Below are 15866 nucleotides of genomic sequence, written 5' to 3'. Positions count from 1 at the left end.
CAAGTTAGACAAACCAAAATTTGCTCACTGACTGGAATACTAAAATTTATAAACCACTATCATTATAGTTAGAAATAATCTGCATTGCCACAGATGTAGCAGGTTGGATAGGTCAGTTTAGCAATAAAGCACTACAATTGCATTGCAAAATACACATTATCTATGAAGATCTGATACCAGTTGTGAAAGAACATAACCAGTTCCTTTGTTCTACATATACAAGTCAACTTTCAGTTACTCTCCCCCCCCCCCCCCCACTGCATACCTGTATCTTACTGGAAAGGATTGCAAAGCATTTATAATAAAAATAAAGCACTCAAATTAATTACTATTGTTTGAAACTACTAGCACCAAGCAGGAAAACACATGGAATAATTTTGATTATGCTCCCAAAAGTATATCAGAACAAGTTATTAATTTCCACTAGTTATGTTCTCCTTGCACTTAAAGCTTAACGCTGCACTGGAAATGGAGCAAGAGATTTAAATGCCCAATCTGATATCCATTGTCAAATGTTATCAGAATTCAAATCAGAAATAACAAATAACTATTTCAAAATCAACCCAAAACATAATCCAACCTATTGTTAACGTTCATTGTACATGCACTAATGAATTTTGCAAGCAGCACAAGTGATTGCCTGCAGGGCCACATGAGGTAATCATGAGGTAAGTATCAACACATCTGTTTCTGTTTCTCTTAATACATTTCCTTCTATAGAATCTACCCATCACTGCACCCTCCCAACCCTTTTAGACTACCAGGGAGAAAAGAATCCACTGTTTAGTCTCATTCTATCAAATCAGGTACTGTAATATTAGCCAACAAGATAAGCTGCTTTAATTAATTCAGCATCCAGATACGCTTCATCTCCGTAGCTGGCCTGAGTAGCAGCACAATATCAAAAGTTTAAAATTTTAATTAAACATTTTCCACTTTATAAATATTGTTCTATTTAAAATATTAATACATACGCCCAAAAATCCTCCACAGTGTCAAATTTAGTAACCAGACGAAGATTTGCCTGCCAGGGTTTGCTTTTATCATTTTTGAAAAACCAAAGTGTCCACCTGCATTTGGAATAAGAACACAAAATATGCAGAAAACTAATACAAATAAACCAGTTAATACTACTGAACTCATTTTGAAAAGCAAATTAATATGCAAATACAAGCAAAGTTTACTATGTTGCAACACCATAAAATACCATCTCCTTAAAATGGTGTACTGGTTTATTATTGTTAGATGTACTGAGGTACAATGGAAAAACCTGTCTTGCATACCATCCATACAGACCAATTCATTACAGTGCATTGAGGTCGTACAAGGGAAAACACTGCAGAGTAAAGGGTTACAGTACAGAGAAAGGGCTGCTCAGATGGATAGCAAGGTGCAAAGTCACAATGAGGTAGATTTTGTGATAGAAACCTCATCTTATTGTTCTAGAGAAGTAGTCAATAGCCTTATAACTTAGTACAATAGCAGACCTTGAGCCTAGTGTTCATGCTTTCAAGGTTTTGTATCTTCTGCCCAAAGGGAGGGAGAGAAGGAAGTGTCCGGGGTGGGTGGGATCTTTGATTGTGCTAGCTGCTGCATTCAAGCAGCAAGAAATGCAGGCAGAATCAATGGAGGAGAATAATATAGGGATATCAAATCCTGCGAACAAAAATGCTACAGCAAATGGACAAATATTGGTTTAATCATAAAATAAGCACAGTCAAGATTAAATAACTGAAAAACTCAATTAGCATATGAAAATTATTTTCTCCATGTAGAGAAAAACTATCCATTGAACCTGTCTAAGCCAATGAGGTGTTTTGTGGCAAAAACAAAAATCAGGATCATAAAAACCTTGTATCCAACAACATCAAACTTCAATGCATGCACTTCATCTGCCAACAGCCTAGAATGGTAAGTGATATTTCTAGGAAAGTTACTAGAGCAGCAAATTTTGTCTGTTGAAGTATGGCTACATCTAAAATATATTTCCAAATTTTGGACCTCCACCCCTTGTTAGCAGGGTAGAATGACCATGAAGACAGTCAAGAAGATATTCATTCAAATGAATTCATTTCTATGCACCAATTAACATGGCATTTGGCTTTCAAAGAAACAGTTATCAATATATTCAAAATAAACAAAAGTACATTTAAAAATACTGTTCTGATTAACATCAATAAAATACAAAAAAATCAAAGCGTACATGTGCTTGATTAAAAGACAGAAAAACCTGTGTATCTGCCAAGGAGATATTTTATTCTGCAATCAAATGGATGATATTTTACTCAAGTTTACATTCAATCTTGCTTGCAGTTGTGCAACTATACTCAGCAATTGTCCATATTTTAAAGAGTGAAGCAAACAGTTGTAAAATATTATATTTTTTTTTAAAATAGGGGCAAATATCAAACCTTAATTTCTTCCAATATGCAAAAATAACAAATATCAAACCTTAATTTCTTCCAATATGTAAAATTAACAAAGGAACTGCTGTAGGAACTTAGTAAGTTGGACAGCATCTGTGATGGGAAATGGAAATTCAATGTTACAGGTCAAGACCCTTCACCTGGACTGGATTTACCACAACACGTAGGAGTAGAATTAGGCCATCTGGCCCATCGAGTCTGCTCCACCATTCAATCATGCATGATCCTTTTCTCCCTCCTCCTTAGCCCCACTCCCTGGCCTTCTCCCTGTAACCTTTAGTGTCGTGTCCAATCAAGAATCTATCAAGCTCTGCCTTAAATGTACCCAATGAGCTAGCCTCCACAGCTGTCTGTGGTAATAATTCCACAAATTCACCACCCCCTAGGTAAAGAAATTTCTCTGCATCCGTTTTAAATGGGCACCCCTCATCCTTCTAAATTCCAGCAAGTACAAACCCAGAGCAATTAAATATTCCTTTGATAACCCTTTCATTCTTAGAATCATCCTTTTGAACTTCCTCTAAACCCTCTCCAATGCCAGCACATCTTTTCTCAGACAAGGGGCCCAAAACTGTTCGTAATACTCAAGGCGAGAGCTCACCAGTGCCTTATAAAGCCTCAGCATCACATTCTTGCTCTTGCATTCCAGACCTCTTGAAATGATTGCCAACATTGCATTTCTCTTCCTCACCACCGACTCAACCTGCAAGTTCACCTTTAGAGTGTTCTGCACAAGGATTCCCAAGTCTCTTTGCATTTCAGATATTTGGATTTTCTCCCCATTTAGAAAATAGTCTATACATTTCTTCTAACAAAGTGCATGACCATGCATTTTCCAACATTGTATTTGCCACTTTCTTGCCCATTCTCCTGTGTCCAAGTCCCCTGCAGCCTACCTGTTTCCTCAAATCTTCATATCATCTGCAAACTTGGCAACAAAGCCATCTATTCCATCATCTAAATCATTGATATAAAGCATTAAAAGCAGATCCAACACCAACACCACTAGTCACTGGCAGCCAACCAGAAAAGGATCCTTTTATTCCTACTTACTGCCACCTACCAATCAGCCAATGCTCTATCTATGCCAGTAACTTTCCTGTAATACTACGGACTCTTAACTTGATAAGCAGGCTCGTGTGGCACCTTGTCAAAGATTTTCTGAAAGTCCAAATATACAAGATCCACTGCATCCCCTTTAACTTTCGAACTTGTAATCTCCTCAAAGAATTCCAATGGGTTTGTCAGGCAAGATTTTCCCTTAAGAAAACTATGCTGCATTTGACTCATCTTGTCCTGTGTCACCAAGTACAGTACTCCATAACCTCATCCCTAACAACTGACTCCAACATCTTCCAAACCACTGAGGCTAGGCTAACTGGTCTATAATTATTATTATTTTTTAAACACCAGACTTCAGTATCCATAGTCTATCATAGTCTGTACTTATTTTTCTTCAATTAACAAATTTTACAGCAAAAAAAAAATCACAGCTGTAAAGATAGTACCTGTTCTGTAAAGGATGTTTCGTACAAGGTTGAATAATCAGATTCTCTTTCCCGGGGGATTTTGTTTTCTCAGATTTTCGAACTGTCACGTGAACCTTTAGAGATCAATAATGGTACATTTGTAATACAAACTGTATACAAAAATTTCATAAATGCAAGATATTTTAGTAGAAAATTTGTATTGAAACAAAATGCTGCAATATCTTACTAAACAAGTTGGGAGAACAACTGCAAAGCAGGAATGGTTACCATTCAATCTTTTGGCCCAACATCATTGTAGCAGTTACTTGAAAAACAAATCAAAACCACTGAGACCGAGCGAGGGAATTAACTCTGACGCACTTCCAAATAACTGACTTCTAAGTCAAAAAGAGTACATTCAATCCTTTATTATAAAGCCAAGAAAGACAAATCAAAAATAGCAATTAAAAGCTAGTGTAGCAATGATGGAATTAGCAATCAACAAAAATTACCCATTCCCCACTCCATCAAAAAGAGTACATTCAAACCTTTATTATAAAGCCAAGAAAGACAAATCAAAAAATAGCAATTAAAAACTAGTGTAGCAATGGTGGAATTAGCAATCAACAAAAATTACCCATTCCCTACTCCATCCAACCAATGGCACAAAGTAGTAATGACTACACTCATTACTTCTACCATGCCCAAACCCACAAGACAAGTTACCGTAACAAATAAAAACACCCAAAACACAATAGACAGAAAATAGATATGTAGCTCCTACAATCACCCTTGGAAATTTAAAAAAAAAATTCTCAACATCATCCTCCACAGAAAACAAAACAACCATTTTTAGAAATCAGTAGGCATGTGAGGGGTGGAGGAGAGAAGGGTCCACACAGGCAAAGGGAAGATACCCACTGCCCTTAAAAGTTTTACTTTTAGGGAGTTTGAAAGTAGAAGGCTAGAATGACAAACCAACCCCAAAAAGAGGGGACAAATTATTAAAAAGGGATCTACAATAAACCAAGTAGTTATTCTAGTAACATTATATAATATACAGAACAATTTTCAAAAATGTGATTACTTTTACTATGTATATAACCTAGTACGATTCAACAAAGATAACAAGCAGGTACTAATGATCAATGATATAATGAGTAGAATGAACTAAACTGATCAACTTAACAGAAATGGGTGTAGAAGGAACAAAAATGAGTGAAGGACAACCAAATTAAAAGGTGAGGGTGTGGCAGATGTGACAGTTTAAACTTCAAACCCTCAATCCTTACACCATGGCAAAAGTGAGCTTAGCAACAAGACCCAATGTGGTCATCCTGCTTAGTAAGCAGAAATTTCATGGCAGACAGGAGTTTCAAGATATGCTGTCCAAACTCTGAAAAGGCACAAAGAAACAGGCAATGTTGTGGACTAGAAATGCTATGGTCAGCTACAGAAACTAAGTACAGCAAATGAGAGATATATATCAAACTGACATCCCTTCTAAATCGGAAGATGTCCGGCACTGCTCAGCAGCTCTAAACTCAGAAACCACTTGAACCCAAGAACACCCCTCGATAGTCTGAAGAAATCTTGTCAGAAGTGGTCTTCATGGAAGAGTTGCTGCCAAAAAGCCATTTTTCAGAAGTGGAAACAAAGTCAAGGGAGTCACCTACACACAAAAATACAAGGACTGGAGTGCTGATTAAACGCAGCAAGTGCACTGGACTGACAAGTCAAAATTTGAAAATGTTGGCTCAAACAGGGGGCAGTTTGTCCGTAGAAAACCTGTCCTGATGAAAGGTCTCGGCCCAAAACATGATTATTTCTTACATAAATGCTGCCTGACCTGCTGAGTTCTCCAGCATTGTGCATGTTGCCTTATCCATAGAAGAGAAGAGAGTGCTGCATGGATAAGTATCTGCAGCCAACTACGAAGCATGGAGGAGGTTCCCTGCAAGTTTAGATCTGCATTTTTGCAAATGCAGTTGATGACCTGGTCAGAATTAACAGAATCCTCAATGCTGAGAAGTACAAGCAGATTTTCATCCATCAGGTAATACCATCAGAAAGGCATCTGATCAGTCCCAATTTCATTCTGCAGCAGAACAGTGATCCCAAGCACGTAGCCAAGCTTATAAAGTACCATCTTCAGTGAAAAGATCAAAGTTTTGCAACAGATGGTACAGCCTCCACAGAGCCCTGATCACAATGAGGCTGCCTGCGATTATCTGGAGAGACAGCCAAAGTCTGCAGAAAATCGCTGGCAAGTTCTCCAGGATGCTTGAAAAAACCTACCAGTTGATTCTCTTACAAAACTGCACAACTATGCAGCTAAGAGAATTAGTACTGTTTTAAAAGGCAAAAGGTGGCCACACCAAATATTGATTTGATTTAGTTTTTTTAAACTTCACTGCCCTTTATAACATTTTTTGATATTCAGAAACTTTTCATTATTATTTTTGAACACATCTTCACTTTACAGATTTTTTTTAAAAAAAGCACGTGCTGAGACATTTGGGAGCAGAACGTCCAAGGATACACGGTGTATCGGAAGGATAGGAAGGTAGGTAGAGGGGGAGGCGTGGCTTTTTTGGTAAGAAATGATACTAAATCATTAGAAAGAGGTGACATAGGATTGGAAGGTGCAGAATCTTTATGGGTTGAGCTAAGAAATCGCAGGGGTAAAAGGACCCTGATGGCAGGTATTTATAGGCCTCCAAACAGCTGCAGTGATGTGGACTACAAATTACAACAGGAAATAGAAAAGGCTTGTCAGAAGGGCAGTGTTATGATAATTGTGGGGGATTTTAACATGCGAGTGGATTGGGAAAATCAGGTTGGCACTGCATCTCAAGAGAGAGAATTTGTAGAATGTCTGCGAGATGGCTTTTTAGAACAGCTTGTTGTTGAGCCCACTAGGGGATCGGCTGTACTGGTTTGGGTATTGTGTAATGAACCGGAGGTGATTAGAGAGATTGAGGTGAAGGAACCCTTAGGAGACAGTAATCATAACATGATTGAGTTCACTGTGAAATTTGAAAAAGAGAAGCCGAAATCTGATGTGTTGGTATTTCAATGGAGTAAAGGAAATTACAGTGGCATGAGAGAGGAACTGGCCAAAGTTGACTGGAAAAGGACACTGGCGGGAAAGACGGCAGAGCAGCAGTGGCTGGAGTTTATGCGAGACGTGAGGAAGGTGCAAGACAGGTATATTCCAAAAAAGAAGAAATTTTCCAATGGAAAAAGAATGTAACCGTGGTTGACAAGTCAAAGCCAAAGTTAAAGCAAAGGAGAGGGCATACAAGTAAGCAAAAATTAGTGGGAAGACAGAGGATTGGGAAGTTTTTAAAAGCTTACAAAAGGAAACTAAGAAAGTCATTAACAGGGAAAAGATGAACTATGAAAGGAAGCTAGCAAATAGTATCAAAGGATACTAAAAGTTTTTTCAAGTATATAAACAGTAAAAGACAGGTGAGAGTAGATATAGGACCAATAGAAAATGATGCTGGAGAAATTGTAATGGGAGATAAGGAGACGGTGGAGAAACTGAACGAGTATTTTGCATCAGTCTTCACTGAGGAAGACATCAGCAGGGTGGCAGGGAAGAGAAGTGTGCGCAGTCACAATTATAACAGAGAAAGTACTCAGGAAGCTGAATAGTCTAAAGGTAGATAAATCTCCCAGACCAGATGGAATGCACCTTCGTGTTCTGAAGGAAGTAGCTGTGGAGATTGGGGAGGCATTAGCGATGATCTCTCAAAAGTCGATAGATTCTGGCATGGTTCCGGAGGACTGGAAGATTGCAAATGTCACTCTGCTATTTAAAAAGGGTGCAAGGAAGCAAAAAAGAAATTATAGACCTGTTAGCTTGACATCGGTGGTTGGGAAGTTGTTGGAGTCGATTGTCAAGGATGAGGTTACAGGATACCTGGAGGCATATGACAAGATAGGCAGAACTCAACATGGATTCCTTAAAGGAAAATCCTGCCTGACAAACCTATTATAATTTTTTGAGGAAATTACCAGTAGGCTAGACAAGGGAGATGCAGTGGATGTTGTATATTTGGATTTTCAGAAGGCCTTTGACAAGATGCCACACATGAGGCTACTTAACAAGATAAGAGCCCATGGAATTACGGGAAAGTTACATACGTGGATAGAGTGTTCGCTGATTGGCAGGAAACAGAGTGGGAATAAAGGGATCCTATTCTGGTTAGCTGCCAGTTACCAGTGGTATTCCACAGGGGTCCGTGTTGGGGCCGCTTCTTTTTACATTGTACATCAATGATCCGGATTATGGAATAGATAGCTTTGTGGCTAAGTTTGCTGACGATAGGTGGAGGGGCTGGTAGTGCTGAGGAAACGGAGTCTGCAGAGAGACTTGGATAGATGGGAAGAATGGACAAAGAAGTGGCAAATGAAATACAATGTTGGAAAGTGTATGGTTATGCACTTTGGCAGAAGAAATAAACTGGCAGACTATTATTTAAATGGGGAAAAAAATTCAAAGTTTTGAGATGCAACAGGACTTGGGAGTCCTCATATAGGATACCCTTAAGGTTAACCTCCAGGTTGAGTTGGTGGTGAAGGTGGCAAATGCAATGTTGGCATTCATGTCTAGAGGAATAGAGTATAGGAGCAGGGATGTGATGTTGAGGCTCTACAAGGTACTGGTGAGACCTCACTTGGAGTACTGTGGGCAGTTTTGGTCTCCTTATTTAAGAAAAGATGTGCTGACTTTGGAGAGGATACAGAGAAGATTCACTAGAATGATTCCGGGAATGAGAGGGTTAACATATGAGGAACGTTTGTCCGCTCTTGGACTGTATTCCTTGGAGTTTAGAAGAATGAGGGGAGACCTCAGAAACATTTCGAATGTTGAAAGGCACGGACAGAGTGGATGTGGCAAAGTTGTTTCCCATGATGGGGGAGTCTAGTACGAGAGGGCATGACTTAAGGATTGAAGGGTGCCCATTCAGAACAGAAATGCGAAGAAATGTTTTTAGTCAGAGGGTGGTGAATCTATGGAATTTGTTGCCACGGGCAGAAGTGGAGGCAATGTCATTGGGTGTATTTAAGGCAGAGATTGATAGGTATCTGAGTAGCCAGGGCATCAAAGGTTATGGTGAGAAGGCGGGGGAGTGGGACTAAATGGGAGAATGGATCAGCTCATGATAAAATGGCGGAGCAAACTCGATGGGCCCAATGGCCAACTTCTGCTCCTTTGCCTTACGGTCTTAGTTGCACAGTATATATCCAAGATCTAAGGAGAGTTGCTCCACACAGCATGCAATAGATCCAGGATAGGCTGATAAAATAACTTTTGAACCACACAATTCTATGACAAAGTGCAAGGCCTGGCCTTTTACTCTTGCCATTTAATGACATTAACATCAAAAAGTCCCTTCATCACCAGAATCCTTGAACAGGTTGGAAACTAGGCATCTCATGGCAAGTCACTCGCCACAACATCCCAACTGCTTCTACCATCCAAAAGTAAAGGACACAGGGTACTTTTTGAGACGAATGACAAAACAAGTCAAAGTCAGCATGGTTTCTGTGAAGGGAGATCTTGCCTGACAAACCTGTTAAGAGTTCATTGAGGAAGTAACAAGTAGGGTGGACAAAGGGGCAGTAGATATCATTTACTTGGATTTTCTGAAGGCATTTCATAAGGTGCCATGCATGAGGCTGCTTAACAAGATAAAATCCTGTGACATTAAAGGAAAGATACTGGTATGCATAGTGGAATGGCTCACAGGCAGGAGGCAGCGAGTGGGAATAAAAAGGGCCTTTTCTGGTTGGCTGGTGTTCCTCAGGGGTTAGTATTGGGACTGCTACTTTTCACATTGTTTGTCAATGATTTGGATAACTGAATTAATGGCCTTGTGGCAAAGTTTGCGGATGATACAAAGATAAGTGGAAGGGTAGTAGTGCTGAGGAAGCAATGCAATTGCAGCAGGACCTAGACAAATGGGGGTGGGGGGGGGGGGAGGGCAAAAAGTGGCAGATGGAATAGTGTTGGGAAATGTATGATAATGTATTTTGGTAAAAGAAACAATAGGTCAGACTTAGCTAAACAGTGAGAAGGTTCAGACATCTGAGGTCTGGAGAGACTTAGGAGGCCTCATGCAAGACTCCCAGAAGGTGAATTTACAGGTTGAGTTTGTAGTAAAGGAGGCAAATGCAATGTTGGCATTTATTTCAAGGGTAATAGAATACAACAGCAAAGAAATAATGTTGAGCCTTTATAAGACTCTAGTCAGGCCGCACCTGGAGTATCATCAACAGTTTGGGGCCCCATATATCAGAAAGGTTATGTTATCATTGGAGAGTGTCCAGGAAGTTCACAAGAATGATTCCAGGAATGAAGGGGTTAACATATGAGGAGCATTTGGCAGTTTTGGGGCTGTACTCACTGGAACTTAGAAGAATGCGGAAGGATCTCATTGAAACCCACCAAATTTTGAAAGGACTGGATAGGCTGAATATGGAGAGGATTTTTCCTATGGTGGGGAATTGAGGGGCAACCCTTTAGAACAGAGGCAAGGAGGATTTTTTTTAAGCCAGAGTAGTAAATCTGTGGCATGCTCCACCACAGACTGCACTGGAGGCCAAGTCCGTGCCTACATTTAAGGTAGAAGTTGATCATTTCCTGATCGGTCAGGACATCGAAGGATGTGGTGAGAAGGCAGGAAATGGGGTTGAGTGGGATCCGGGATCAGCCATGATAGACTGGCAGAGCAGACTCGATGGGCTGACCTTGCTAACCCATTTCAACATATCTCACCTACAAAATACATGGTTATTTGTCAAACCTACTCCTGAAGGATTTTGTAAATGAAGTATGCGAGAATCGTTGTGTTCAAATGCCACAACCCATTATTTACATTACCAACAAACCAATAGCAGTCACCTTACACTGACATCATTACATCAGACACAGTCTCTTAAAGTGAACACAACTTAATGATGCTGTTTGCAAATTATGTAGAACAGTTTCTATTATCAGTAATATGTGTGCCTCTCCCGTTTCTTTCCCACCCAACCCCCAAGCTTGTGGAGGATGATGTATAGAACATAGAAATCTACAGCACATTACAGGCCCTTCAGACCACAATGTTGTGCTAACCATGTAACCTACTCTAGAAACTGCCTAGAATTTCCTGACTGCATAGCCCTCTATTTTTCTAAGTTCCATGTACCTATCTAAGTCTCTTAAAAGACCCTATTGTATCCACCTCTACCACCACTCTGAAAAACTTACCTCTGACATCCCCCTTGTATCTACTTCCAAGCACCTTAAAACTAGTGGGTCACATGACACATTAGTCATAATAGAATCTTCTACACAATTCACCTAAACAGGCATTGAGAATCTATCTGGAGCCCTCTGCCTTCTATCAATGGGCAATGCTGGCAGCGCATTCACCTGTACGCCCGTGTCATCGCTTTTGATGGATGCCCATATGGACAACAGACGACCCTGACAACTGGAACCCAAAGTGTTCAGACCTCCGATGTCCCAATGCACTGGCACTGTCGAAGCCGCATGGTGGTCGGCACTTCTTGGCATTCGTGCTGAAGCATGTGTAGTAGAAACATAAACCCGGTGTTCGATGGTTCGGAGCCATGGGTGTGAGTCCGCTGCAGGCTCTGTGGACAAGGCTTACTGAAACAGAAAGGAGGAGGAAGGATGCACCTCTGCCTGGCTGACTGTAGACTATGGGCCATTTTAGCAAGCTCCCTATAGTCTTTTTCAGGGGTATTAGCAAGGATTCGTGAACTTCATCAGGTGTTGTTGCATAAAGACTTCTTGAAAGATAAAACAAGGATAGTTATTGCCCAAGAGAGATAGCATATGGTCCATTAGTTCTGAAGTTCGAAGTTCAAAGTTCAAAATAAATTGATTATCAGAGTACATACCTGTAACCACATACAACCCTGAAGTTACACACATCAAAGTTGCTGGTGAATGCAGCAGAAGGGTCTCGGCCTGAAACGTCGACTGCACCTCTTCCTACAGATGTTGCCTGGCCTGCTGTGTTCACCAGCAACTTTGATGTGTGTTGGGTGAACGCAACAGGCCAGGCAGCATCTCTAGGAAGAGGTACAGTCAATATTTCAGGCCGAGACCCTTCGTCAGGACTAACTGAAGGAGGAGTGAGTAAGAGATTTGAAAGCGGGAGGGGGAGGGGGAGGGGGAGATCCAAAATGATAGGAGAAGACAGGAGGGGGAAGGATGGAGCCAAGAGCTGGACAGGTGATTGGCAAAGTCTCCCCCATTTCACACACACATCTGCTCTCACTCCATCCTCCCGGCACCCCACTAGGAATAGGGTTCCCCTGGTCCTCACCTACCACCCCACCAGCCTCAGGGTCCAACATATTATTCTCAGTAACTTCCGCCACCTCCAACAGGATCCCACTACTAAGCACATCTTTCCCCCCCGCCCCCCCCCCGCTTTCCACAGGGATCACTCCCTACGTGACTCCTTTGTCTATTTGCCCCCCCCCCCCATCCCTCCCCACTGATCTCCCTCCTGGCGCTTATCCTTGTAAGCAGAACAAGTGCTACACATGCCCTTACACTTCCTCCCTTACCACCATTCAGGGCCCCAGACAGTCCTTCCAGGTGAGGCGACACTTCACCTGTGGGTCGGCTGGGGTGATATACTGCGTCCGGTCCTCCCAATGTGGCCTTCTATATATATTGGCAAGACCGTTTTGCTGAACACCTACGCTCTGTCCGCCAGAGAAAGCAGGATCTCCCAGTGGCTACACATTTTAATTCCACGTCCCATTCCCATTCTGATATATCTATCCACGGCCTCCTCTACTGTAAAGATGAAGCCACACTCAAGTTGGAGGAACACCTTATATTCTGTCTGGGTAGCCTCCAACCTGATGGCATGAACATTGACTTCTCTAACTTCCACTAATGCCCCACCTCCCCCTTGTAGCCCATCCGGTACTTATCTTTCTCTCACTCTCCTTTTTCTCCCTCTGAATATACCCCTTACCCATCCTCTGGTTCTCTCTCCCCCCCCCCTCCCCTTTTCCTTCTCCCTGGGCCTCCTGTCCCATGATCCTCTCATATCCCTTTTGCCAATCACCTGTCCAGCTCTTGGCTCCATCCCTCCCCCTCCTGTCTTCTCCTATCATTTTGGATCTCCCCCTCCAACTTTCAAATCTCTTACTAACTCTTCCTTCAGTTAGTCCTGACGAAGGGTCTCAACCCAAAACATCGACTGTACCTCTTCCTAGAGATGCTGCCTGGCCTGCTGCGTTCACCAGCAACTTTGATGTGTGTTACTTGAATTTCCAGCATCTGCAGAATTCCTCTTGTTTGCGTTTTTAAACAACCTTGAAGTTATTATTTGGCTGGCATACTTAGCAAATCTACAGAAGAGTAACGAAACATCAGGAACTGTGAACAAACTGCAAATGCAGATATAAATAAATAGCAATAAATAACAAGGATGAAATAACAGTGAGTAAGTGTAGTTATCCCCTTTTATTCAAGAGCCTGATGGTTCAGGGTGGTAAATGTTCTTGAACCTGGTGGCGAGTCCTGAGGCTCTTGTACCTTCTGTCTGATGGCAGCAGCGAGAAGAGACTATGACCTGGGAGGTAAGGATTTAGATGATGGATGCTACTTTTCTATGGCAATGTTTCATGTAGACGTGCTCACTGGTTGGGAAGGCTTTACCTGTGATGTACTGGGCCGAATCCACTACCTTCTGGAGGATTTTCCACCAAAGGCATTGGTGTTCACATACCAGGCTATAATGCAGCCAGTCAGCACACCTTCCACCACACATTGATAGAAATTTCCCAAGATTTTTGATGACATGACAAATCTCTGCAGTCCTGAGCAAATAAAGGCACTCTCATGCTTTCTTGGCAATAGTATTTATAGGATGGGTCCAGTACAGTTCTCTCTGAAATAGTGACACCTAGGAATTTAAAGTTACTGACCCACTCCACCTCTGATGATTAATAGCTCATGGATTTCTAGTTTCCCTCCCCTGAAGTCTACAATCAGCTCCTTGGTCTGAGTGACAGATTGTTACTATTACACCACTCAGCCAGGTTTTCAGTCTCCCTCCTGTATGCTGATTCATCACCACCTTTGATACCGCCCACAACAGTGGTGTCAATAGCTAACTTGTATATGGTGCTGGAGCTGCACTTAGACACACAGTCAGAGGTGTAAAGCGAGTAGAGCAGGGGGCTGAGTACACATCCCTGCAGTACTCCTGTGCTGATGAGATTGTGGAATGTTTTTGCCAATCCAAACTGACCGAGGACAAATGAGGAAATCCAAGATCCAATTGCACAACTAGGCATTGAGGCCTAGGTCTTGGCATTTACCAATTAGTTGAGGGGATGATGGTGTTAAATGCTGAGCTATAATCATAAAGAGCATCGTGATGTATGCATCTTTGCTGACCATATATTCCAGGGCTGTGTGAAGAGCTAACAAGATAGCATGTCCTGTAGACCTGTTGCTTTGGTAGGCAAATTGGGACAGATCCAAGTCGCCATTCAGACAAGCACTGATGTGCTTCAACACCAGCCTCTCAAAACACAACCACGGTGGATGCAAGTGCCACTGGGCAACAGTCATTTCGAGAGGTTACTACACTCTGCTTGGGCACCGGCATGACTGAAGCAGTTGGGTACCACACACTGCTGGAGCAAGGAGGTTGAAGATATCTTAATACACCAGACAGTTGTCGGTACAGGACTCCAGCACTCGGCCTGGACCAGATGCTTTCCTTGGATTCACTCCTGAAGGCAGCCTGCATGCTGTCTTCAGACACGGAGACCAAATGATCACTGGAAGACATGGGGGTGTTCTGCTGATCAAAGTGAGCATAGAAGGCATTGAGCTCATCTGGAAGCGAAGCTCTGCTGACCCCCTTGTCACAAGTTTTAACTTTAAGGTGTTATAGCACTTAAACCCTGCCACAGCTGTGGAGCATCCCTCATTGTTTAGTCTGGAACCTCCACTTCACCTCAGAGATGGCCTTCCAAAGATCATATCTGCACCTCCTGTAGCATTCTTGATCTCCAGACTTAAAGTGCCTCCGATCTGGCTCTTAGCAGGTTCTAGATTTCATCCTTCATCCAGGACTCCTGATTGAGGAAAAGCCTGAACTATTTCATGGAGACACACTCATTCACAGCTGTTTTTAATAAAGTCTGTAACTACACTGGTGCAGTCATTCAGATCCTCAGACGAGCTCGTGAACATGGCCCAGTCCACTGATTCAAGGCAATCTTGTAACCACTGCTCAGCCTCCAGCAACTACCTCTTGGTTGTCTTCATTTCTGGAGCCTTGCTGTTGAAGCTCTATGCGCAGGTCATGAAGATCCGACTTGCCAAAACGTAGTCTCGTGGGCGAAGGGAATATGTATTCCTTATCATAATTTAGCAGTGATCTGGTGTGCTGGGACCTCTGGTGCAACAAGTTGCGTGTTGGTGATAATTGGGCAGAGTTTTCTTCAAACAGGCCGGGTTAAAGTCACCGACTATAATTTGAAATGCGCCAGGATAGGCCTTTTCTTGTTTACAGACAGCATCGAGCACTTCCAGGAGCGCTTGCTTATAATCAACTGTTGGTTGTATGTAAACTGCAGTCAGGATCTCGAATGCAAGTAGACTGCTCTACATTTAATTGTTAGCTGTTCTAAGTCAGGGGAGCAAGAAGTCAACATAATGCCAATGTCTATGCACCAAAAAGCATACGCCGCCACTTCTTTCCCTTGCCAAAATTCGAGGATCGATGCATTCTAAAAATCGTAAACCTTCTGGTCGGAGAGCTGTTAACAAAGTCTCAATGCAACAAACAATTGAGACCTGCCTCATCTGCCACTGATAGAGCAGCCTTGCCCCAAGATTGTCAGTCTCATTTTTGAGTGACTGTACATTCCCTCAAAAAGATGGAAGGCAGAGGAG

At 42.1% G+C, this 15866-nt stretch overlaps 1 protein-coding gene across 1 annotated transcript in view; it reads right to left on the bottom strand.

The window, feature by feature from the left end:
- The window catches only part of LOC140200824 (eukaryotic translation initiation factor 4E-like), a 28331-nt gene that overhangs the window by 10615 nt on the left and 1850 nt on the right, over positions 1–15866 (bottom strand). The window contains exons 2-3 of the mRNA XM_072264447.1: positions 3935–4029; positions 975–1070 (exon numbers count right to left, since the gene is read on the bottom strand). Of these exons, the coding sequence (XP_072120548.1) occupies positions 975–1070; positions 3935–4029 (191 nt within the window). The remainder of the gene's footprint in view (positions 1–974; positions 1071–3934; positions 4030–15866) is intronic.

This window comes from Mobula birostris, chromosome 7 (genome assembly GCF_030028105.1).
Source record: "Mobula birostris isolate sMobBir1 chromosome 7, sMobBir1.hap1, whole genome shotgun sequence".
Classification (NCBI taxonomy): domain Eukaryota; kingdom Metazoa; phylum Chordata; class Chondrichthyes; order Myliobatiformes; family Myliobatidae; genus Mobula; species Mobula birostris.
The sequence above is the reverse complement of the archived record's forward strand: the minus strand, read 5'-3'. Positions and strand labels throughout refer to the sequence as shown.